The 26,061-nt window shown below is 39.1% G+C and overlaps 2 protein-coding genes across 2 annotated transcripts; both read right to left on the bottom strand.

The window, feature by feature from the left end:
• Positions 1-323: 323 nt before the first annotated feature.
• On the bottom strand, positions 324-4,646 carry LOC136264932 (adhesion G-protein coupled receptor D1-like). Its single transcript, XM_066059698.1, has 15 exons — positions 4,530-4,646; positions 4,393-4,457; positions 4,195-4,324; positions 4,033-4,139; positions 3,865-3,976; positions 3,227-3,383; positions 2,718-2,784; positions 2,540-2,606; positions 2,393-2,490; positions 2,211-2,337; positions 2,119-2,160; positions 2,007-2,063; positions 1,564-1,612; positions 1,321-1,440; positions 324-462 (listed from the first exon to the last, which is right to left on the bottom strand). The coding sequence occupies exons 1-15, from the start codon at positions 4,644-4,646 to the stop codon at positions 416-418; spliced, it is 1,362 nt and encodes a 453-aa protein (XP_065915770.1). The 3' UTR covers positions 324-415.
• Positions 4,647-5,895: 1,249 nt separating this feature from the next.
• LOC136263549 (uncharacterized) lies at positions 5,896-12,920 on the bottom strand. The gene is made up of 2 exons (XM_066058158.1): positions 6,476-12,920; positions 5,896-6,007 (listed from the first exon to the last, which is right to left on the bottom strand). Exon 1 carries the CDS (start codon positions 12,478-12,480, stop codon positions 6,889-6,891), a length of 5,592 nt encoding a protein of 1,863 aa, XP_065914230.1. The 5' UTR covers positions 12,481-12,920; the 3' UTR covers positions 5,896-6,007; positions 6,476-6,888.
• Between the last annotated feature and the right edge of the window lie 13,141 nt (positions 12,921-26,061).

Genomic DNA, 26,061 nt, shown 5'->3' with positions numbered 1-26,061 from the left:
CACATACTTAGTGAAGTTAATATAAACGTCTTAGACCTTTATAAGGTCTTCTGGTATACAGGCTCTACCTTTACCAAGTACTTTAATCATCAAGTGGCCTTTGTAAAGAAGAGGTCTCCAATTATAAGAATTCAGCATAATAATTAGTGAAAACAATGCTTGCTAACTTACAATTTGCAGGTAGAAATTTCTTCTCCAGAAGATTATGTATACACATTGATCATTTACAATCAAGACGCAGTGACTGTTTTACTGTATCTAACACATTATAATATGTGCTTGTATACCAATAAGATACAGAGGTATAGCATAGTATGCCATGAAACAATTGCATCATGTGCACAGACTTCTTCAACTTAAAAATAAACAATATAATTATCAGCTAATTATATATAAACTAAACACAATTATAAAATTATTTATGTAGTTTAATTGGAGCTGTCTTTGTTTCATATTCTTCTTCTAAGGTAATAAAGAATACACTAGTAATTAGTTTACCATTAATGATATCACTGTATATATTTAATACTATTTATATAAATTTCTTTATATTGTACTGTGTTCAGAGAAATCAAATACTTAAGGTAATGATCACATGGTAAATTCAAACATGGATCATAATTTTAAAGCTCCATTGCCAGCACATCTAACCAAATACACGGTTTCTTGCAATATACACATGCTGCTTTATATAGCCGTGGGCAATCCTACATGGCCTATATTATAGGAACACATGAAAATTCTCTCTGCATCACTTAAATGTAATTATGAATGTGTTACAGACATTCTCTATACTTGGAATGCATTCTTATACAGGGTGCAGTGAACACCATTAATTTTAAGTATTGATGCTAGCAGATTTCAAGAGTTGCAAAAGGACCATCATTGACTGCACATGATGCCCAGTGCATACTACTAAAACAATAAAAGATGTCTCTTTCATCACTTGTATACAAAATAGCCTGCTGCAAAAAGTGGTATAAACTTCAGAGCTACTGTTCTAGACCATAGATTTTTTCATTCTACCAAAGTTTCATGCAAAAGCATGAACTAGGTGGCTCTGTTAATCTACTTACTTTAAGGGTGCTCCTTTAATAAGTTTAATAAAAGGATAACAAACTGTTTCTTATTGCAAAGCTCTGGCCCTTAATATGCAGGGCAGCCATTCAATATAATGTAAAAAGATGTAACTAATGAATCATTTTGGCTGGATGTACTTTGCATTTTAAATGCTTATACCTCTGATCGGCCACCACTTTATGAAGCCCAGCTCAATGTACGTGATCTTTAACATGTGAACAATCTACTACGTATACGTACCAGCAACATTAGCAAGGGGGTTTGTACAAACAATTGATTCCACTTTGCTATCATCTAGAGAATGCTTGCTAATCGAACCAAGCTCCACATCTGTACTGGCCTTGGCTTTCATAGAAGAAGCTAATGAATTATTAAAGAAAATATGCGTTATCGTTTGACAAACATAAAAATGACAATGCAAATGTTATATAAAAGTCTTCATGTTGATATATTGAAATGGTGCACTTGCATAACTATATATACCTTTTTTAGATTTTAATGTTCCATCTCTAGTGGTAGTACTAGTAGCAGTCTGCAATGAAGTACAAATCAGTCATTGTAGCACAAATTCTAGCCTTATAAATGCAGTTGCACCCTTATATTTTGGACATGTCCATAACAGAATGGTGTCCTGATTTCATGATGGCATAAAAACATGTACACTAATATAATTGGGACCAGATTCATTGTACTGATTCCATTCCACTGTAGCTATATCACAACAAAAGAAATAAGGAAACACTGGCTGTCCATATCAAATTAAATTTTAGTGTATGGCCCTGCCCCACCTGGCAGTCAACTATAACTGTGGAATTCGGAGAAGGGAGCATGGAACTATGCATACATGAACATCACATTTTTTCTATACCCACATTGTATTAATATCGCATGTACTTCTTAGTTTGCTACATTTCATGTCAACACACCGAGCTTATGGTGTATTTAGATCTTTTTCCAAAGTAAGACTTTATTTTGTCTTTAATCTGTAAACAAAAATGAGGTGACTTTAGCAGTACTATTGTAATTTAAATAACTTGCTTTTCCATTCCTTAGCACATGGAGTACAAAAATAAATACGCCCTGTGGAAGGAAAAAATAACATTAAACTTGTAATGCCTATGCAAACATACCTGTAAAGAATTCAGTACGGTGAATATCCATGCAAACACAATAGATTCCTCATTGACTGCCAGAATACCAATTACCCAAGTTATGCCAAGTAGCGGTAGTAGTATTAGTGTAGCCCTTAGTACAGTTCTGAAAAGTAACATACGTAATATTATTGTCTTTTATGTTTTAGGAATGTGCTTACTTCACAACTTCAACGTTTGTTGTGTCTTCTGTAGAAAGACTATTTGCCTTGCTTTTATACACAGCCCTTATTGCCAGGCACAAAAACAACACATTAACCTAACAAAGACAATGGTAAAACTCAAAGAAACATTTCTAATTTGCTTACCAATATGATCACCAACATTGGAGCTACAAAAGCCCAAATAGCTCCTTTTTCAATAGATATCCAACAGCTACAAAGCAATCAAAGTACATATGTTCTACTACAGCTAGACTAGTGTATAAGCAACATTTTGCTCTACATAGTACATGACAATACACATCAGCTAACAGGGTCAACTCACTAGTCATTAGTGCCATACTGATCATGAGCTATACCAACAGCAATGGCTACAACAGGAAGCGGTGTTCCTGTAGGATAGTTATAAACATGAAAATGGCATGCTACCTTGGTCAACTCAGCACACAGTATATGACCAGGCCTGCGAAAATAGGGCATGTGGGCACAAACTACATCCTGTAACATAGCAGGTTATAACTTGATGCTAGGATAAAATATCTGGATTCCGTAACCTGTTATAAAGTCAACTAAGCATTTAATAAGTGTTGAAATGGCTGTAGTGTGACGACATAAGTTTCAAAAAGTAGGCAAATTTTATATGCCCATTTGCCCTGTTTTTGCAGGCCTGATCACATATACAGTAGCTATGAAGATCAAGAAAAAATCTATTAATCACATAATGAGTGTTAGTTCAATATATAATGGTGTGCTGAATGGTCAAATTTAAATATTTTACCAGCATCTCCATGACAGGTTGCAAGAAGTTACTGGTGTTTGATTACATTTACTTACCCCATCCCAGAGCAAGGTAGAACCACTTTTTCTGTCCCAGTCCAGCATTGAATACTTTGACCAGTAGTACGTAAAGCATGATACCCTCACACAACATCCACATGAACACACAGGTGAAGGAGTAGTGTAGTAGAGCTGCCACAATTGTGCAACTAATCTGTAAAGAGGTTATCTAATGTGTACATTTATTTATCACACCAATACAGTGGCAGATTCAGGGGGAAGGGTTTTAAGAGTTCAATTTCCTTGTGGAAGACTCTTGATAACACATATTGAACTTCTAATTGAAATATTTCAAATTAGGTAGAACCAAAATCAGTTTATCACTTAAAGAAGTACAGGAGTATAATTACTAAAAAAATCACTTATTTTGTCTTTCTTTATAGCAGTCACTTAAAACTGCTACTCCAGCACCTCATTATGTGAAGCACTTTAAAATACTTACCATGTGTTTGATTTTAAGCTAATACAGCTGTTTTTAATTAAAGACTTCACCTGCTTTTTCAAAGGCCTAAATGGTTTAACTGAAGAAAAACATTTCTGAGGAGTGTTTAGACTACACAGCTGTGACTGCACCTATCACATGCTTTATAGTGAAACCCCCTTTTAAAAGTCTGTCAATGCAGTGTAATGTTTACCTCATGCTTTGCGGCAGTTTCAATACCAGCTACAAACACTAGGAGAGCTAGCGCCAAAGCAATTGTGAGATTAAGATGGATGAAGTTGTGCATTCCTTTTAGAAGTGAGTTCCTGTAAATCACAAAATGAAACTGTTGCGATGATATAATCATAGCCATCCAACTAACCTGTAAATTATAAATAAGATAGCAGCTGCTATGAGGCAGAGCAGAGATACGGCACATCCAATGTAAGAAACAATAGATAATGCCTTCCTTTGTGCTTCAGGTACTTTCTGTGTAGTAAAGTTAAAACCATTCAAACCTGACCAACATCTATGAATAATAAACCCGAGAAGCTCCAGACACATCCACTAACACAGCAAAACTGGTTAAGTGTGTACTAGTACAAGTGATGGTTGTGTCATCAAAGGTTTCAACACTTAGTCCAGTGCTGGACCAGCCACCGGGTGGAACACCACTACAGATGAGGAAATAAACAAGTAAAGTTAAATTTACATACAGCAAAGTCAGTGATTGATGTTTCACCTTCCTTGCTCCAGATTCAAGTCCCAGAAACCGCATCTCAGTTGATCATAGTTTTCAAACTCAGTCTAAGGAATATAAATTGATTTGTAAAGTTTACCATTACAATGTATGAAACCTGTCTACCTACCTGAATTGACCATTGCAATATTAATGTTCCCTACACTGTAAAAACAAGGGTGTTTCCAAAACACCTTTATGAGTGTTTTAGCTGCCATTTGTGTGGTGTTCCCTTGGGGTGTTCCATTGTACTTCATAAGGGTGTTACAAAACTCCCATTAGAGTGTTAAGTAAGACTGGGTACAAAAAACACTGGCTCCTCAAAGGGAGGGAATTAGGGTGGGAGTCACAGGTTTACATCTCTAATAATGCCTAAGACTCAAAGAAAGCCTCATTATATACTGAAATAGAATATCACAACACAATACATATCAAGACTCACGGTAGTGAGTCGCGCGGCCAAGAAACTACAAAGCGCACGCCCAATTAAAAGACGCGCGGCCACTACTGTGAGTTATTTACGTGTAGGGCCGGTTTCGCAATATTTTTCCTAGATTACGCAACATCTCTCAATAGATTTGTATTGCGTTACGTGATAAAAAATCTTTAGGAGTCGTCATCATCATCATAGTTTTCTTGCAACCTCGCTAAAATAAAAAAGTAACCATCGCAAAATAAAAAATAGGCGTATTTCACTTTATTTCTCTACCTTATGTTACAACTACTGTCACGTTATACCAGTCAACATAGTCGTGTTTGTATAGTCTATCTAGCACTGACATTATCCAATCCTGGTTTGCCTATACGCGTATTTTCTTCAATCAAACCTCTAATCCCTACAATAACTTTTAAAGGCACGACGTGGACACAAACTCTAATGCCTGATAAACAAGTTGTGACAACGTGCTGAACCGTAAGTTCCCTAGGGATGGCGTTTTAAGCAGAAATCTTTTAAATTCCATTTAGTGCCACACCCCATGCGAGCGTTTATAAATCGCCAGTTGTCTTATGGTGTGAAGAACAAAATCACTAGCGAAGGTGCTTTAAGCATACTCTTCAATTCTCTATTTACATGTAATTTTTAATAGATTAACCACAAAGGCCGATAAGGTGAATACAAAAGGTAACAAGTCTTTAGGGGTTACCACCTCTATGTAGTGTTTACCATGTAGCTTGTGTTGTGGCTTTCATTAAGTATTATGCACACACAAATGGTGCAACAAAATTTTGTTAATGGATTGCTCGAATGTGGTTGGTGGTGTTGTGACTCGAATGTGGTTCGTGGTTTGCCAGTGACCATGTATGAGTTGGGGTTGTTCCACACAACTTACACAATATTCAAATTTCATGATGGCCATGAAAATTTCTTGCCATATGGTAAACATACAACAATGTGTAACAACGTTAATCAACATCACATCAATACTTGACTAAAAATAGTTCCAACAACAGTGATGATTTCTCAGTTGTATGTCAGCATGACGATACTGAGACCTGTAAAAGAATAAGTAGGCACTGAAGTTAACCTTAAATTAAACACTCATGCAACTGACCTGGAACATTGGTCGCAACACCAAAAACACTTGTTTCGATATCTGATGACACAATCCAGCAGGCACTGAATTAAAAGAGAATGTACAAAAAATCAATATGCCGGGCTGTATCAATAATAGCATGGATAATCAAAATAAACAAAAATTATATCCCAGGCTAAGTGAATGAATAACATAACTGTTGGGTAAGCATGTTAAACCAGAACATTAGGACATTAGTCAAACCAGAACATTAGGACATTAGTCAAACCAGAACATTAGGACATTAGTCAAACAAAAGTACGCTATCACAACTTGGTCATAATACAATGTTTGTACCATTGGACTTCACACTGGTTGCCCAAAAATTGTGCCATTCCAGGACAACAGCATAATTATGAAACAAATAGTTACTACAACACAGAAGGCTTACTGTTGTACTGTCTACACTGATATACCATAATTTAAAAACATAACAGGTAGGCATTAAATACAATACACTTAACATCTGGGTACTAGGAAAAAATCACTAACATCACAACATGTAAACTGACCTAGAAATTAACACCCTTGATGCCACTACCGTGGACCCCAACAATGAGTATATCAATAACTTCACAAGTTGGAATGAATTTCCTTTCAACATGTGGTGGAATGAATTTCCTTTCAGCATCTGGTGGACAGGTCCATAAACCCTATCGCACAAACACGATGAATCAGTGTGTGGCGATGTGACACGTTACACAAACTTCACTTCGTTAGTGTGATAGATAGTCTAGAGTTAGTAACGAAACGGAGGTTCGAAGCTATCCGAATGGACAATCTCGACGATAGCGGATCGATTCAACTTACACGTGTTCACTCTTCATGAAGCGCACTAATCAGCATACAACAAAACGTGATACATACACACAATGAATTACGTAATCACTACAACTACTACTAATAATAATAACATTGTCAGCTACTAGTTCTCGACATCCTCCGGGGGGCCACATAGTGTTCTCGTCCACTTTTGAACTTGTTGCCTTCCTCGAATTGCTGCTTGACGGATGGGTCGAGTGTGTTTGGAACTACCACTTGCTGCTTCAACTGTGGGATTCTGGGCAACACTGTCTGATAACTTTTCCTTATGTTGGTAATTTTGCTTCTGAATGGAACTGGATTCTGCTGTACTGACTTCCAGGGGGTATAACTTGGTTATTGGACGGTTTGTCCTGCCAGTTGATGTTCTAATATTCGCAGCTCTGATGAGACCATCTTGTCCAGAAATAGTGTCCTCAACTACTGCAAGACGCCAAGTGAGACGGGGAGTATCGTCATGCACTAGAACAATAGCTCCTGACTTGATTGTTTGAACATTGGAGCCACTTGTTTGATGAAACTCTCGAAGCCCAGTGAGATATTCTTGCCTCCATCTAGTCCAAAAGTGTTGCAACAATGCTCCTTGTTTCTTAGCTCTTGTCTGAATATTGGTGTCTCCAAAGTCAGGATCACTGTAGTCGTACTCAGTAGTCACATGGTAGGGCACACAAGCAACTTTCCTGCCATACAGTAGGTGGGCAGGAGTGATGGGGTCTGGGTCATTTATGTCTGTGGGGGCAGTAGTAAGGGGCCGGTTATTAAGAATACCCTCTATTTCAACAATTAAAGTTTGAAGGCTGTTTAGTGTTGTGAATGCTCTCCCCAGGACCTTCTTCAAGACCGACTTTGTTAACCCGATTAGCCTCTCCCAGAAACCCCCAAACCAGGGGGCTCGCTTGGGAATAAACTTCCATTCTACCCCAGTCCTAGCTAAGGTGTCTGTAAGTGAGGGTGAGGAGAATAAGGCCTTCAATTCCGCTGCCGCTGAGAGAAAGGTTGAGCCATTGTCTGACAATACAAGGCGTGGTAAGGACCTCCTGCTACTGAAGCGACGGAAGGCCTGTAGAAAGCATTCGACCGTGAGATCTGTTACGATCTCAAGGTGTACTGCCCGACTTACAGCGCAGGTGAATAGACAAATGTACACCTTGCGTTCTCCTCCAATGCCTCTCACATACAGAGCACCTGAGAAGTCGATCCCAGTGACTTCAAATGGCATGGATTGTTGTACACGGGCCTTCACCAGTGGGGGAGGATCCGGTGCAGAGTATGGTTTACCAGCTAATTTCTTGCAGGTCACGCACTTCCTCAGTAAGGATCTTATTCTTTGCCTTGCACATGGCACCCAATACATTTGGCGGAGGGATGTCAGTGTCATGCTAACCCCAGCATGGTATTGTTGCTTGTGTATGTGCCAGATGAGAAGGGAGGTAAATGGGTCCTTTTGTGGTAGAAGAAGAGGAAATTTAGCTGATTCTGCGAGCGGTGCATTATGTATTCTACCACCACAACGGATCAAGCCAGTGTGATCCACATAGAGTCGGAGCTGCCTCACCAGTGGCAGTCTTGATGCACGATTAGTAGACTGTAGACAGCTTAGTTCCTCTGGGAAGCACCTGTGCTGCACATTACCCACCCATCGAAGATTGGCAATGGATATTTCAGATGGGGTTAGTGATCCTGTGAGCTTAAAGAGCTTTTGCCTGGTGTTATGGGCAAAACGCAGAACATACGCAGTTACGTCTAGCAGCTTGGTATAGCTACTGTAAGCTGAAGGATCAACAATGTTGTGCAAGCCAGTGGTAGGTGGCAATATAGCTGTGTTGTGGACCCCAGCAGTTGATAGCGGGTCATCAGCAGTGACAGCTTGTATAATCATGGCTTCAGAAGGATTCCAGGTGGGCCACTTGGCAGGAGATGACAGCCAAGAGGGGCCATTTCGCCACAACACTGAATCGGCCAGTTGTGATGCTGTCAATCCACGGGTCAAAAGATCCGCAGGATTGGAAGCTGTTGGACAATATTGCCATAGTGATGATTTGGACTGAATCTCTTTCACCCTATGTGCGATGAAAGGTTTAAGCTTCTTCTTGCTTTTGAGCCAGCACAGAACTATTTGGCTGTCAGACCAGTAGTAAATGGTGGCACTAAGCTTGAATGAATCCACCACAAAGGGGCCTAGGCGAGCTGCTACAACTGCGGCCATAAGTTCAAGCCTAGGCAGCGAGTGTTGCTTGATGGGAGCTACACGAGATTTTGACATTACAAGTGAAGAATAGTTGCCACATTGGATGTAGACAGCAGCTCCATATGCCTTTGGGCTGGCGTCAGCGAAGACATGTAGGACAGCAGAAGAAAGGTCTGCTGCTTGGAGCATAGGTATGTACTGTCGTGGAAATTTTTGTTGTAAAGCAGTTGAGATATCTGTTGTTATGGTAGCCCATCTGATCTGACAGGGTTTAGCCAATTCCGTATCCCAAGATACATTATCTTGCCAAAGTTCTTGAAGTAACAACTTGGCAGTTATTGTTACTGGAGTGGCTAGACCAAGTGGGTCAAAGATTGAAGCTGTGTACCGCAAGATATCACGCTTCGTCACTGGAGTGCAAGTGGCAAGATCAAGTTTGGAGTAGAGATACAATTCATCAAGCTGAACATTCCAGCATAGGCCAAGGACCTTGACAACCTCTTCAGTCTCAGCTACACTGTGCTGGTGTGCTAGATTCCTGAGCATTGGACTGTTAGACGCCCAGGTGCGGAGGTTGAACTTCGATAAGTTCATCAATGAACGTGACTCTAAGAAGTATTGAGTGGCCTCTTGTTCAGTGTCACAGCCAGTGACTACATTGTCGACATATAGACTGTCAAGGAGATTGGTAGATACTGGTGTTTGATGCTGTTGTAGGTGAAAGGTGATAGCTGCATTGAGCATAAACGGTGAGCAGCTAGCTCCAAACAGGACAACCTTAAAGCGATACAGTTGAAATGTACTGTTGGGGTCAAGCGGGTTAGACAACCAGAGAAAGCGTGTATAGTCTCTGTCAGACTCATCAAGCTGTACATGAAGGAACGCTTTCTCGATGTCAGCAGACAGACCATACATAAACAAACGAAAGCGTAGCAGTATGGCACACAGATGGTTAAGGAAGGGTGGGCCTACCTGAAGGCAGTCATTGAGGCTAGGGTAGTGGGATGACTGCTTGCAGCTGCAGTCATACACTATGCGGACTGGTGTGGTAGCCGAGTCCTTCCTAACAGGTCGATGGGGGATGTAATGAGATTGTTTGGTGTTGAAATCATTGACTCTTTCAATGAAGCCTTTGGACTCTTGGTCAGCAATAATCTGGCCATACATGCTCAAGAGTTCTGGGGTCTTAGCTAACCTCTTCGCCAAGGATCTGGTACGCTTGGCACATATGGAGAAGTTGGAAGGCAGAGGGGGGTGATCCTCCTTCCAAGGGAATTTCAGGGACAAGGCTCCATCCGGTTGGCGCTTGATATTAGATTGCATGTAGTCTTTCAAGAAATGGTTATCGCTGTCCATGGTAGTTGAGGAAATTCCAGTTGACTCTGTTTTCCAGAAGGTGTCAAGGCTAAGGTCATCTACAGCTGTAAAGTTTACTTGAATCAAGTTAGCAGCTGCTGATGGCTGCAGTAGAGGGCCAGACAATAAGTAGCCTAGATGGGACTTGACAGCTGTAGGGCCATTGCCACGTATGACTTGGTCTTGGACAAATGTCCAATAGTAATCGGCACCTACAAGAACATTAATTTCGAAGTTGTCATCCTCTGTGACAGGGTGAGCTAACTGCAAGCCCTTCAAGTAGGGTAACTTGGTAAGCTCCATCCGCATGGAGTTCTGTAGTGGAGCCGCCAGCTGAGGTACAACCAAAACTGAGATAGGAATGGGGCTCTGACCAATTGTGTGTATTGAGATTGTAGCTACTTGAAGGAGTCTGGCAGAAGATGCACGGTTTCCAAAGGATGACAAAGATACCCGTTCTCTGTTTGTTGTCTTCAGGTAAAGTCTATCTGCGAGGTCCTGAGAGATGAAGGAGCGCTGTGCACCTTCATCAAGGAGAATGTTTCCTTCTGTGCTATACGGACCTGCAGAGACTGTGGCGATAGCAGTCTTCAGCAGGCAGGGACTACGAATATACTCAAGGGGGGTTTGAGGCCTAGAGACAGTGGTAAGTGCACTTGTACTAGCAGCAGGGGGGGCCTGCGGAGGAGGCACTGACTGAATGTGGTTTGCTACAGGGGCAGGGGGTAGCTGAGGGGTGCTAGGGGGTGGTGGCTGTGGATTTCTGGTTGTAGCGATGAGAGAATGACACAAGCTTGTGTGGTGTTTCTGGTTGCACTGTTTGCAACGTCTGCGGGAGGTGCACTGTGACACTCTATGGTGTGCCAGGCAATTAAAGCACAGACCTGCTCCCTTTACAATAGACGTACGTTGCTGGTGGTCTGTAACAACGGTGCACTGGTTGGCTGTGTGCGAGCCCTTGCAGTAGGTGCAAACTGGTTCCCTCTTCTCTCGTTGGCCTGCAGATTTAGCTGCTCCGGTGTGGAGGGATGCAGCTGTGGAGTGGAACTCTTTGTTAAAGTCATTAGAGTAATGTCCTATTTCAAGGACGCGGATTTCCTTAAGGATGCAAGCCATGACATCCCTGATGGTCCACTCACCACCACTATTGTCCCTAGCAAACTGCTTTCTAAGGTCAGCAGGAAGCTTTCCTAAGACCATGCGGGTCAGCATAGTACTGTAGGTGTCTGGAGACTTTCCCAGAGACATCAAAGCTCTCATGTGGCTTTCCAGCTTGTCATGAAAGTTTTGTAGGCTAGTCAGGTTATTAACAGGTTTTGGAAGGTGCATTAGGGCATTCATATGGGCATCAACCAACTTATACGGCTGCCCAAACCTTTCTTTGAGCAAAGCCACAGAATGTTCATAGTTCAGGTCAGTGAGCGGGAGGTTATCGATTACATTGTATGCATCCCCTTGCAATTGTGCCCTTAAGTAATGGAATTTCTGGACCCCTGTTAAACCCTCATCGTTGTGGATAGCCGCCACAAAGGAATCCCAGAAAGTCTGGAATTGAAGTGGTTCCCCGCTAAATGTTGGGAGGGTAAGTTTGGGTAAGCGGCTTACAAACTGCCCCACAGACTGACCCACATTGCGTGCAACATGTGTATGCGGCAATGAGTTACTCACCACTCCAGCAGCTGCTGTGTGCCCTGTTGATGAATAGTCCTGCTCATGATCAGCATTCTCTGGTTGAGTGTTATTGTCCTCTGGCTGTTGATCAGTACTGTTGTCAGAGATAGGACGGTTCTGAGGACTTCCTGAATGGGCCTTAGTCTTCGCTAGCAACACAGGAGAAATGGTGAACTTCCGCAAACTGGCCATGCGTTCAGTTAGGTTGAAGTGGTACATCTCAGTATCCCCAACTTCGTCTTCCAGTTCTTGTTCTGTTGTTAGTGCTGCTGCGATCGTCTGGTCCAGTTCTTCCAGTTGGCGTTTCTTCGACGAGACTTGAGTGAGGACGAGTTCTATCCCTTCCCTGTCTTCGGACGAAATCGATTCCCGGGTGTCGTCGGTGTAAGTTTCAGTGATCGCCTGAGCTTTGGTGAGAAGCTTGGTCACGAAGGAGCGCCCGCCACGTCTGGAGGCACGGGCGCGCTGAAGGGTATCCATTCGAAATCCCTGGTCACAGCACCAAAATGTGATAGATAGTCTAGAGTTAGTAACGAAACGGAGGTTCGAAGCTATCCGAATGGACAATCTCGACGATAGCGGATCGATTCAACTTACACGTGTTCACTCTTCATGAAGCGCACTAATCAGCATACAACAAAACGTGATACATACACACAATGAATTACGTAATCACTACAACTACTACTAATAATAATAACATTGTCAGCTACTAGTTCTCGACAGTTAGCATTCAAGACCGGCATATATCATAGAGTACCTCGATCAGTATTCTTGACTCTTACTTCTTCAAGCGTTGCTCAAGCGATGTAGTTTCTCACGAGGGGCTCGAGTTTCTCATTAAAATCAAGCCGATTAAAGTACGCCTCACCATCTAGTTACATTCTTAAACCATTCAATTTAAAACCACGTATCACGAGTGTCCGCCTAAGGTAATTAGGGACTTTCCACGAGATTTCCCCTAAATAGATCACGTGTTAGTTGTCAATCCGGTGGATTCTGGTGGCATACATGGTTCAACAATGCGGTAAGTGTACAGCAACTTATCACGTGCAGTGAGTGGGGTTGGGCCAATCTGTGTGATCTGGCCCTCAAACTGGTCAGTAAAGATGGACCACAATGAACTTGAAGGACTGCAACAGTTTACAACATCTAAGAAGAATAAGTATAATAATTGTTCTAAAGCTGTCAGTGCACATAATTATTGTAACAACACTGCATGATTCACAGTTACCACCACTCCATTACTGAAAGATCCTTATGAACACATCACTCCACAATATGCTGCAGATTGGAAAGAGATAGGAACACTACTGGGTATACCTAGTGGAGAATTGAGGAGTAGGCTGGCTATCCTACCAACATCAAGTGGTGCTGTAATAAAATGCTGGAGAAATGGCTTGAATCAGACCCTTCTGCTAGTTCACTTGGGGGAAGTTGATTAAAGTGACTGAGTCACCTGCAGTGTCTAGCAATCAAGTCCCTGTTAAAGGTGACTAACTTTGTAGCCAACAATGTGTTGTTTGGATACAGGGTACTACCATAACACTATATTGTGTTAAAACTAAAGTAGATCTCATCCAGGGGCATAGCTTCCAGCATTTCCTGGAAAGGCATTCCATCCATGGTCTAAGTAGGGATATAGGAAGGAAGCTATCTGCATGTGTCTGGTTCTGATTGTGGTGGGGATCTACAATGGGACAGCACTACTATAGGAGTCATTACACAATGTGCAAGGCACACTCTGAAATGCAAATCATGAACTATCTAGCAACATGTTCACCTAGGAATGCTTACCCCATAAAGATTGATTTTGGAAGTATTTTAGGTTAAAATTCCAAATGCAAGTTTGTTAACTGAGACTTATACATGACTGCTTTATTAGAATGATTTCTTTGATTGTTAGGGTATCTTGATTTTTTGTAAAGTTTAAGGAGCAGTTGCCAGACTGGGTTTTGATTCCCGATTTAATGCCAATCTTATACACATGTTTCAAATTTTTGAATTTTGGGAAGCCACACGTGCAAATGCATTTTTGCACTGTGAAAAAAGAGGGATATAAGATGGTATTTCCAGTGGCTTATTGAATACAAAAAAGCTTGATATAACCTGTATTATACTAACAATCTCATGTCAGACTTCAGTTAATGTGTTAAATATACTGAAACCATATATGCGATGGTATAGTGTGGGCATTATATTAGATATAAGCTATTTGAGGTAATGTGGTAAATAAACTGAAACCATATATGCAATAGTATAGTATGGATTATACTAAAGTATAAAATGAGTATAATACAGGATTTATATTAAGGCTTATTTGTATTCAATAAGCCACTGGAAATACCATATTATATCCCACTTTTTGCACAGTGTTGCATGCATGGACACGGGTGCACGCACATGCGCACACACACACACGCGCGCGCGCACACACAAACATTCACATATACATACACACAGTTTGTCTTCATAGGTAATAACTGCAATGTACAGTCAAGTGTGTGCATTTAACTACACTGTTAAAATTCAGGTGTACCAAAAGCACCTTTAGGGGTGTCCAGTTGCATGTTTAAAAACAACTCCCTTCAGGTGTTAGAAAAGGGTGCTGTGGTGACTCTTAGAGGGTGTGAAGGAAGAGTGCTAAGGTGCTGCAAGAAATATAACACCAGAGTGTAAAAGTGCTACAAGAGGTGTAAGTCCAGGGTGTGTGGTGGGGTACACTGTTAATTTCCAACACTTTCGTGGGGGTGGATCTCCTCCTATACCTTCATTTTCATTGATGATATATTTAGGAAACACATATTATGACCTGTGAAATACAGTAATTCAACATGATTACAAGTACACTTACTTGCTTGTCTTTCTACACTTTATATGTAAGTTGCAATTTGTACTTATAACGTAACTACCAAAGAAACTTTTAATTGTGGGATTTCATTCACAGAAGCACCCTTGTAGGTGCAAAGGGTGTTCCCATTACACCTCATCAATGAAATATAGTTGTATTGATTATCATAATTATACAGAAGTGCAGCACTTCATGCATAGTAAACAAATTTCCTTTAGCACAATGTAAAGCATTTATGCAGCTATTGTTTGGAAAACCAATCCATATTAATGACCGAATTTGACAAAATAAGGCTTACACGCACATCCACTTTATGACTTTGAAGTACCATAACTCATTCATTATGTAGGAGTATGCCATTAGTTTCCAATTTTGAACTGGTATTTTACTATGCTATGGAAGGACTTTGTCCAAATGTTAGGCCAATAGCTTACTGAGTAGTCAAGTTACAGCTGGTTAAAGTCAGAAAATTGGATGTGTGTAGAAGCCTTGTTTTGTCAAATCCGGTCACATATTTATTTTAGAAGTTTTGAGATAAATGGTTTAGATTTAAAATTGCCAAAGCACACATATGAAATTACACCAGAGATGCATCAATTTATTACCTTTCAGATACTTGAGTATTCCTGCCAAATAAGAAAGAAAATCAGATAACTTTAATGAGTGAGCTAGCTAGCTCACTACAGTAAAATGCATATTTGTGCATATGTGATGAATTAGATAATGTCTTGATTGGTGTTCAGGGGCTGTTTACAGCACAGTCCACAAGTGCAGTCAGCGACTAAATGTGATATGCATGAAATGTACTTAGGTGGGGTAAGTAATATGTAGGAGATAATAGTTCACATTTGCTATTTAATGAGGCAAATTTGAACTATCATCTCCTACACATCACATACACCACAGGAGTTCACACTATGTACAACATATTTGGAGCATATCGCATACACATGACACTTTTTTTGTAGTGGAGGTAGAATCACAGCTGCTCACAAAGGAGTGGAAGGTGGGCTGTAGAGGAGTGGGAAATAAAGACTGCAATTGAAATCCAGACATGCATGAGGTTACAGAGCTGTGCTGGCTCCTAAGTGCCTGGTATATATGCAGTAAAAGCAATTATATAATATGTGACCGGGCCTGCGAAAACAGGGCATGTGGGCACAAACTACACCCTATCACTCTAGAGCTCATATCTCAGTGCTGGAAACATATATTTCCATTCTGTAACTTGCATTATGATGCCAATTAAATACTGACTAAGAGCAGAAAATTGCAATGTCATAGCATAATGGTACAAAATGTTATGTGTGATGAAAATGTGAAAAAGTAGGTAAAAATCATGTGCCCACATGCCCTATTATCGCAGGCCCGGTCACATATGTTGGGCAACTAAAATAGGCCATCCACCAATTCCTGTCAACCCAAGACAGTCAACCTTACCAAGGCCAGAAATTTCCATTAAACTTTTCACACCACCTGCACCATTAAAGCCAGTGTCAAGTAGTTTGAGCTTAAAACCATGAACTAGTATGGTAGTATGGCAATACTCTGGTATTTGATTTTGTCTGATGTGCAATTTGTATCAGTTTTGTAAAATCTGATACTGTTAATAGCTACTATTATATTTCACTTGAAACTGCAGGTGTTCATCTTGCATGATAATTCAGGGCAGGTGCTGTTGTCATGGGGGCCGATAAATCACTTGGCCCATAAATAAATTGCAGTCAAGTGTTTCTGCCACACTTCTAACAGTGTTAGTAACTGTATGCGATTACATGTACATTACACCCTATCATGAGGTGTTAGACCTCTGTTTAGGGTTTCCAATGAACAATTAAGGGTGTTTACAAAATGGTAACACCCAACAAGTGTGACTATAAACCTCTTATGGTGGTAATTATTTTCAAGGGTGTTGCAACAACACCCCCTTGATTTTTAGAAAATCATAGGTGTCATGGTAGCACCTAAGTTTTAACAGTGTAGCTGAATACCACCGCATGCTGTTTATGGCAGGCTATCTTTTACATCATATTGTCACACTTTAATGTAGCTACCTCACACTTTTCTCACCTAGCCTCTTTTGCTGCATAACAAAACATTTCCAATTAGCTATATGGACAGTAACAAGTAGTCTGGCTGGGCCAGTTTTGACTGGATTGCTTTTAAAATACTAGAAGTTGAGATACTCTAATAGAGCCGTCAATTCATATAAAGCAGGTTTCAGTTAACCATCTTAATACTTGCATTGGTAGAACAGCTTGGGCTATAATGGAATGCATGCGTCCAGACTCTCTAGCTAGTTTGGCTTGTTTTTTTGCATGCCTGTGTGCTGTGCACATGTAGTGCATACTGTGTAGTGCCTCTTTATCCAACAACTCAGATGATTATGACCTGACCACATTATTTCACTTTGTACGACTCTGTCTTATACAAGCATATCAATCTTAGTTCTTAGTCAGAAGTTATCCTAGGATCAACAATAAGCAAATGTAACTATAAATTGTCCATTGTGATGCAGACTCCCAACAACGGTATAGTTCCAAGACCTGGTAATGCATGTAAACTTAATTATTACTGTTTCCAGATTTGCTCAAAATAGTACTGAGATAGATTTTGTTTATTTTTGTCAATTAGATAGCAATTACAAAGTTCATATGACTCAGAATGCACCCTTCTTGATCTGCTCTTGCTAGTTACTAATTAAAAGTTGCTTGATAGCTGCATTCAGCTACCAATAGTACAAAACTTCATTGGTGTGGTATGGAAAATGGGATATTAATGATTGGTCTAAAAGTCAAAATTAATTTTAGTGATAATCTTTAAAAAAAATCTATCCTCAGAGAGTTTAATTTGCTCAAACCATCTGAATCCTTCTCATTCTGTGACAGTCAGTTGCATTATGCCAGTATAATTTTCAAGATTTAAATTAAAATTCACAATGCACATGCCAAAAACACAGCAATTCTATGCATTATTGCTGCATTTCATGTCAACAAAATGTGCATTGTTTCTTATTCACAAAAATAAAATCAAGATACTCTAATAGAGCAGTCACTATCTTTAATATAGTAGTCAGACTCAGATGATACTGATAGCTATACAACAATTAGCTCTTGAGCATACAGTGCTCCAGAACTAGCAATCAGAATAATTTGTGACTGGGGATCAATAATATTATCTCAGGACTAATATGGCACTTGGCTTCACCTTGTGCTGCATTAGTCTCTTCACAATGTGCTTTGTGATGTATTTTCATACACATGTGTGGCAGTGCTTTATGCATTAAATAATGAATTTGAGCTCTCAACTCAACTTGCCATTTATATCAATCACCCCTGACAAAAATAAACAGGTCTCAGTCCGTTTTATATTCTACCAGAAAGAGTGTCCATTCTAGTGCTCTTAGTTGTATTTTGTAGCAGAAACCATTAACAGTTGATCATGAGTTAATATCAGTTACTCATTCTTAGAGGCATCATCCAACTGGCATTCACATGGTAGACAAGCGACTAATTGTAATATACTAAGAGGAGTACTTAAGATATTACTTGCTGTGATAATACTTGCAATATCAACGAATACAGCTTATAATACAATGCAACTATGGGAGATAAAGCAGCATATTTTAGCAGACAATGATCCTGTTCAACTTATAAATCCATTTGATGACAATGATGTATTAAGTAATCCTGAGTACATGTCATTTGGCAACCCCATTGTCATTCACGATGAACATGATGATGAGCTGACGTTGCCTTGGATTTCAGCAGACAAAGTGTATTCTCATGTAGCTCCAGTTATTTTGAAAATGTCTAACTTCAATGAGAAAATGGAGCGCAATGAAAGATGGTTTAGCAATTATTTCTTTGCCTTTGACAGTGGATACAAAATGTGTCTAGGGGTTGATGCTGCTGGTTATATTGATGTTTCTGGCTATACTGGTGAGAAAGGAACAGATTTATTTGTTAGTCTGTACCTCACGAGGGGTCCATATGATTATGATCTCCAACGCTCAGGTCACTGGCCAATGAGAGGAGCATTTACAGTAGAATTACTTAACCAATTTTACGTGTTACATCGAAAAAATGTTTACTTCATAAATATTGAAACCTGTAGAATGTGTACTGAAAGAGTTTATTGGGAAGGTCATTTAGCTCAAGGATTCACAGATACTCATTTTATATCCCTTAGACGCATAGGCGGATCTAGGAGGCATTGTCAGGGGGGCCAAGGGGGAGCAAGAAGTTTTAGTGTCCAGCAGTGTTTATTCCACTAAGAGGAATTCTAGTACACAAGTTATATTCAGTTGCATAATTTTATTCAGTATAGCTGGATGAATGATACACATACAGTTTTAAGACTATAGTTAGAGAAAAGTTTTAAGAATTAGACCTCCTAGATTTGAATTTGGGAGTATATTTGATAGTAATTACTTATCGAAGTGCATGCTTGCATGCAATGCGTTTAAAGATTAGTTAGCCTATCTGAAATAAAACCTGTTTGATGGTAAAGTGTACTAAATCAAAATAAGGTGTAGCTAGTATTGTTATAATGACATTAGAATTGTGACTGTTCTGTTAGAGCAGTGACTGTTCTGTTAGAGTAGTGACTGCTCTATTAGAGTATCTCGATCTTAGTACAAAAATTCGAACATATTTGCCTCACTTCCTTTACAGTGTACAGTATAACTGTAAAGTACATTTATAACTGTTGTCTTCTATTTTCCCATTAGCTTTCTATATTTCTGAACACAGTGTGAATGTATAATTCCAGTTTCGGGTATCAATATAGTACTGTGAGTCCAAGGGGGGCAAGAGAAGGGCCAGGGGGGCACAGCACCCCTTGGCCCCCCCTCAGATCCGCCTATGCATAGACGTCTTAAAGGCCAAGGCTTCTATGGAAGCTACATAAATGATGGGAATTTATATTTCAGAGTTTCATACAGTCCTAGCTATTCCTATGCCTTTATATGGAGTATAACAGTGGATAGGTTTTGGTATGTTTTAATGATTAGTTCCACTGATGGTGTATTTACTGTGACAGTGTTAATGACAAATGAATTTTTTAGAAGTCCACTGGCAATGTCTGCATTTGATATGAAACTTTTAGTACTGTTACTGAAGTGGGTTGTGTTAAATGATTTCTTGAAAACACTGCTACATCTGGAACTGGTTGTGCTAACCGAAATACCAGTCGTATTACTATGGGAATTTAGTGTTGTAAGTTATGGCACTTACCATGCTCTGCTTCGTACAATGCACAGAATTGTTTTTCTCTAGTATACTTTAGGCTTGTAAAAGAACATTCATTTTTTGACAATAGCAGATCTTCATGTATAGTTAGTTTACCATGGTTGATGTACATTTTACAACATTTCTACAATGACTTTGTTTATATACCTGTATTGTTTACTTGGCATCTTTGTGTTATGCTTTTTTTATGTATCCATTATATCGCATACACAGGACTCCTGTTGCACTGTAACCTCATCATAACTTTCCTTTGCTTAGACTTTTGTAGTTGTTACACATGATTGTGTTTTGTACAAGTCATTTAGTGCATTTACATAATTATGATGAGCTTGATATAATATAATGTGGATGCAGGGGCGTAGCCAGGATTTTTTGAAGGGGGGTTCCAACACCAGCATTGAGTTACTATAAGCAGGGGTCTGGGGGCGCAGCCCCCAGCCACTGAGAGACTTTCAATATTTTAATAAATCAAAACTCAGCAAATTGCTATATTTTATGCAAAAAGTACATTAATTATGATTCATTAAGTGCCCCTGGGATGAAGGTAGTACTAGATAAAGTCACCTAGTGGAAACAGACAGCATAACACACAGACACACATATAGTAATCTGTAAGGGATGGTTATATCTCACTGTGGTATAGGAGCCATGAATCCACTGATACAAATGACAATCAAAACAATATAACTATACAAATATGCATAGCATGAATTCATTTTGCATAACATGAGTGATAAATTACTGGAGCTCTATATCTTTAAACACTGCACACCAAAGCTATAGCAGTATAAGGTCATGCTAAGTTTTGCATTTAATGTTGGAATGTCTAAACAACTTCATATGGACATGGATATTTACAACATGTTCTATTAGAGTATACCTGACTGCTCTATTAGAGTATATACCTGACTGCTCTATTAGAGTATATCGATTTTTAAACAAGTTTTGAAGAGGGCTCACGTTACCTCTGTAAATGTAAATCCTTCCCTGAGAGATGAATGTAAGTTTTATCAATTGTTGTGCTGTGCCATTACCGGGCACTATATTGCTCACTCATTTTGTCCTGCCGCACTAAATGGTGTGTTAGGATCCTGCTTGCAGAAGTCTAAATTTTACAGGGGGGTTCCTGAACCCCCCGGAACCCCCCTCCCTACGCCCCTGGGATGTCATTAATTTTCAATCGCAAGGTTGCATGGTGCATAGTTGAGATGTCAGTTTTTTCATTATGCATAATAACTAGAGTCATAATAGTGCTGTATGCATTGATATTATACAGTACATGCTTTTAGCTAAATTGCTTATTTATCACTGGATTTTACAAAAATGACACTGTGATAAATGTGGGATATAAGATGGTATTTCCAGTGGCTTATTAAATACAAATAAGCTTTAATATAAACCTGTACTATACTCTTTAGTATAATACATACTATACTATTACATATATGGTTTCAGTTTATTTACCACATTATACCTGAAATAGCTTATATCGAATATAATTCCCACACTATACCATCACATATATGGTTTCAGCATGTTTAACACATTAACTAAAGCCTTACATGAGATTGTTAGTATAATACAGGTTATATCAAGCTTTTTTGTATTCAATAAACCACTGGAAATACCATCTTATATCCCTCTTTTTTCAGTGTGATCCAAATCGCACATCAGGCAAAATCAAACTAGCTTCACAAGTAGATCGCTACACTACCAGTCTATTGACTCTTACTTATACTACTCAAGGCTGGTTTTAACAGACGTCCCTTCTGGATGGTGTGGCAAGCTCTAATAGCAGTTTCTGGAAGACCTCATATCCAACAATTAAGCGACTTTTAATAATTTTTTTTATTGGCAAGATACACGCGTCTACACTGGAAGCAGATTTTCAAGACTCTGTTATGGAGCGTCAGATAACTTTTAAACCTTTCCCAGGTTCTAGCAGGAATGGCCAGCATAACATCTACTTTCACGTAAAATGTAACAGCTTAATACGGCCTTCTTCATGGTACAAAGTAGGGGGTTTAACATTACACATAGAACCATTGGCAATGAAAATATTGGCTCACCCCAACAATCCAGGCGCGAACTTTTTAACGAATCCAGGTTATACCAGGCTAGATCTATCCTTTCTTGAATACTTCAGCTAGCTATACCGTTCGTGACGAACGTTTTACACGGTACAAATAATTTTATAAAAATCACCATCTCAATCCAATAGTCGCATACCCCGGCTGGGCACTGATTATTAGTGACGCGCGCGCTATATCGTGTGGGCGATTTTCAATGGAGAAGTATTCCGTTCTTGAATGTTTAATTCATCAACTTTTCAATGGTCAATAGTCCTTGTACATCATGCTAATAACTTTTTTTGATCACGTGATACATCTTTGTATTTTGTACATGTAATCAAATAAATATTTTAAAAAATGGTCATTATAAAAATTTCAAGTTAGTTTTGTTTGCAGTTCTCCAACATATAAACCTGTGGAAAAAACAGTCACATTTAAATTGGTGAATTTAAAAAAATCTTTATCACACTACACACATACACACACTACACTACACACACACACACTACACTACACACACACACACACACACACTACACACACACACTACACACACACACTACACACACTACACACACACACACTACACTACATATTCACATAAAAATAAAACACTACAAGGTATGGTAATGGTTGTTTACATTGGTTAATTTTGTGGTGTGCCACATATAGCAACAAGGGAAATGTGTATCTGTGATCAAGAATTTAATTTAGATTGTAATATCATAATTAGATGGTCACACTATCTTTGTCAACTAGAGATGAACTGGCTTTTGGTAAAAAGCGAGGGGTAACCAATGCCTTGGAACTCTCGTATGCTATGTGAGAAATCCAATCAGAAATACACAAATATATTAGAAACCAAATCCTAAATCCAAAATCATGTAAAAATAATGGAGAAAGTGAGTTTAACAAAGTAGACAATGATCGATCATGAATAACTAGAACAAGATGTAGATCAACAACTGTACAGGTAGTTACTAGTTAGCAATATCACTAAATGCTTTTAAAAATACATAAAGATTGGGAGTCTCGTACACGCCAGTTGGGTGCTTTGCGTGGGCGTTGGCAACCCCTCTGACACACCATTTCTGTGTTTTGCGTGGGCGTTGGCTACCCCTCGGGAAAAATAAAATATACAGAAGCTGATCTGTACAGAAGATGAGCCCTGCACAGCTACGTGGGCTTCTTTTTACAAAGCATACACTCACCTTATTTGCACATTTCCCAATCGTCATCATGGACGCTTCCACCTCCCACCGTGCACTAAAGTAATAGAAACAAACATCATTAAATAATATAAGCATTAATATTATTATAGCATAACACAGCAGCACAATATTACAGCATGATAAACAAACCAAAGTATTTATACAGAAAACTATGTCATAGACATTTAATCGTCTTTGAGTAAGGCCATTTTAACGAAGGCGCAAATTAGGCGTGGGCGTGGGCGGGCAATTCATTACATTCTTTTCACCGTTTATAACTATCACTGGCAAACTAATGCATATACAATATCAAAGAACGTATATATTTAAACAGTTGTATGATACTTATAGACTGTTTTTTCACTGTCAACCACTTCTTGTGCGTGGGCGGCCCACTACCCCAGCTCCCCTCCGCACCCTCCCACCCACGCACCCCCTATATGATATATGTGCTATACAGGTGAGCATATAAAAGTTGCTAAAATTACAGTTTTATTTTTAAAATTCTAATTGAACAAACAGTACATTTTCATACTATAGCTGAATGACATTAAAATACATTGAATTGTCTGATATGTGGCTTCATGAGAATCAGTTGTGTGCAGGTAAATGGACTCATATAGTTGGACAAACTTCTTCTGTGTGATTTTTGCTGCATATCAGCCACTAAGCAGCTAGCACAGCCCTGTAATCTCATGTCTGGACTTCAATCATGGTATACCTCCATTTTATCTTTTACTGTACTACTATGCACATCTATAATATGAAAGATAGCAAAAAGGTACATCTTACTGCAGTATACAATGACTGGAATTGTTAGAGGTTTGTACATACATATGATATTAGCTGAAATTAGTAATGGGGTGTTATAAGATCTCTTTGTTGACGTGCAAAGCTGGATATGCCCATTATGTATTGCTGTGAGAATTTGATTTTGCCTTTATATAGCATGTCAAACATGGATTTCTTTGTGTTTACATTTTTCCAAAGTACAGGGAGTATTTATTGTTCCATGAGATACCTTAATAGAGCAGTCAGAGTGGTACTAGTCAAATATACTCTAATAGAGCGTTCATATTTAAATCCATGTATTGACAGATAAGTGACAGATATATGTATGAAAGGAATTTTACTGTTGCAAATGATGTAGAGTGAATTTCAGTGGGAAGTATTTCTACACACAGGGGCGGATCCAGAGTCTGGAAAGAGGGGGGGCACCTTGCTGAAAAAAAGTTGAAGAGCAAAAAAAAAAAAAAAAAAGGTCACAACAATAATAGCTAGTTATCCTTTACCAAATATATTATATCACGTATGTTATGTAAAATAAAATCTTATTTATAGCTTCCTAAGTAAGCTACACTTCCCCATGAACACTGTGACTGCTTTATTAGAGTGATTGGTGATTGACTGCTCTATTAGAGTATCTCGATCTTATATACATTTTTAAGGGAGGGGGGGGGCACGTGGGCACGTGCCCCCTGTGTCCCCCCCCTGGATCCGCCCCTGACACACCACACATTGTAGCATTGTAAATGTAGGTGGGTGCATACTGCATGCTAGTCTGCAGTATTTTTGTCATGGGAATAATTTGATTCTATTTTTGCGTGAGTTCATGTCTGTATTTGCAGCTCCATGTCCAGGGGTATGCAATTAGCTATTAAATTGCAATTAGATTCATGTATTACTTCATCCATTACAACTATATTATAAGCACCGGCCTATTAGCTATGCTTTTAATTTTACCTAATGTGCTATGCAGTTGTATAGGTATATAGGCTTGAACCAATGATGCTTTGAAATATTGTGCATGAAATTTATGTTCAAAGTTATGTTTTCAAAATCAAAGAGAGCTGACATTACAGCATTTCTTGACTGCTATACCGTAAGTGACTGCTGTATTAGAATATCTCGGTCTTACTTCTATTAATCATGATGTATAAATAATCAGCCAAGAAATAATAGAAAAGTAATAATAACATCACTTGTTTTTATGATATGGAATGCAGTAATAATATGCAGTGAGAGCCTATAGAGCATCTATGCTGCAGTGCTCAAATATTTTGCCTACTATGCTCACAAAATACTTAGCTATTTTCTAGCACTTTCTGAATTCACAGACTGACAGCAGTAACTTTGCTTTTGATGAACTAAAAAATAATATTGTTTAAAATGAATCCTTAATCTATTAAGCTGTATCACATGCATGTACATGTAAAAACATATAGCTAGCTATACTCTCAGGCTGACTCTGATGATAAAATAGTCGTGTGTCCATGCGGCTCGTTCAATTGACTACACACTTTATTATAATAGATTGATATTATATTGTGAGAAGCATTTTCATAGCCATAATTATTCTGCCTATATTATGCTCTTAATGCTTCTGCCACCTATTGTGCTAAAATATTATGCCAGCACAATGGGCTGGTACCTATAATTGCAACTGTTGAGTTTTGAACCAATAGTGGTTGGGGGCTGCATCCCATGCAACTATATATACCTGTAACTTAGTGTTGCTGTGCCCTTACATGTGAATCTATACCTACTGACATTTTTTAGACTTAATTTGATTGACATATTTCATTTGGGATGGAGTGTAAAATATTTCCCTCAACATACCAGCTTGTAAACTGTCCAGATCTATGTTCTGGATCTAGAATAACATTGATTGTGCG

Source organism: Dysidea avara, chromosome 8, assembly GCF_963678975.1.
Source record: "Dysidea avara chromosome 8, odDysAvar1.4, whole genome shotgun sequence".
NCBI lineage: Eukaryota > Metazoa > Porifera > Demospongiae > Dictyoceratida > Dysideidae > Dysidea > Dysidea avara.
Note: the sequence above shows the minus strand (reverse complement) of the source record. Positions and strands in the feature narration are given on the sequence as shown.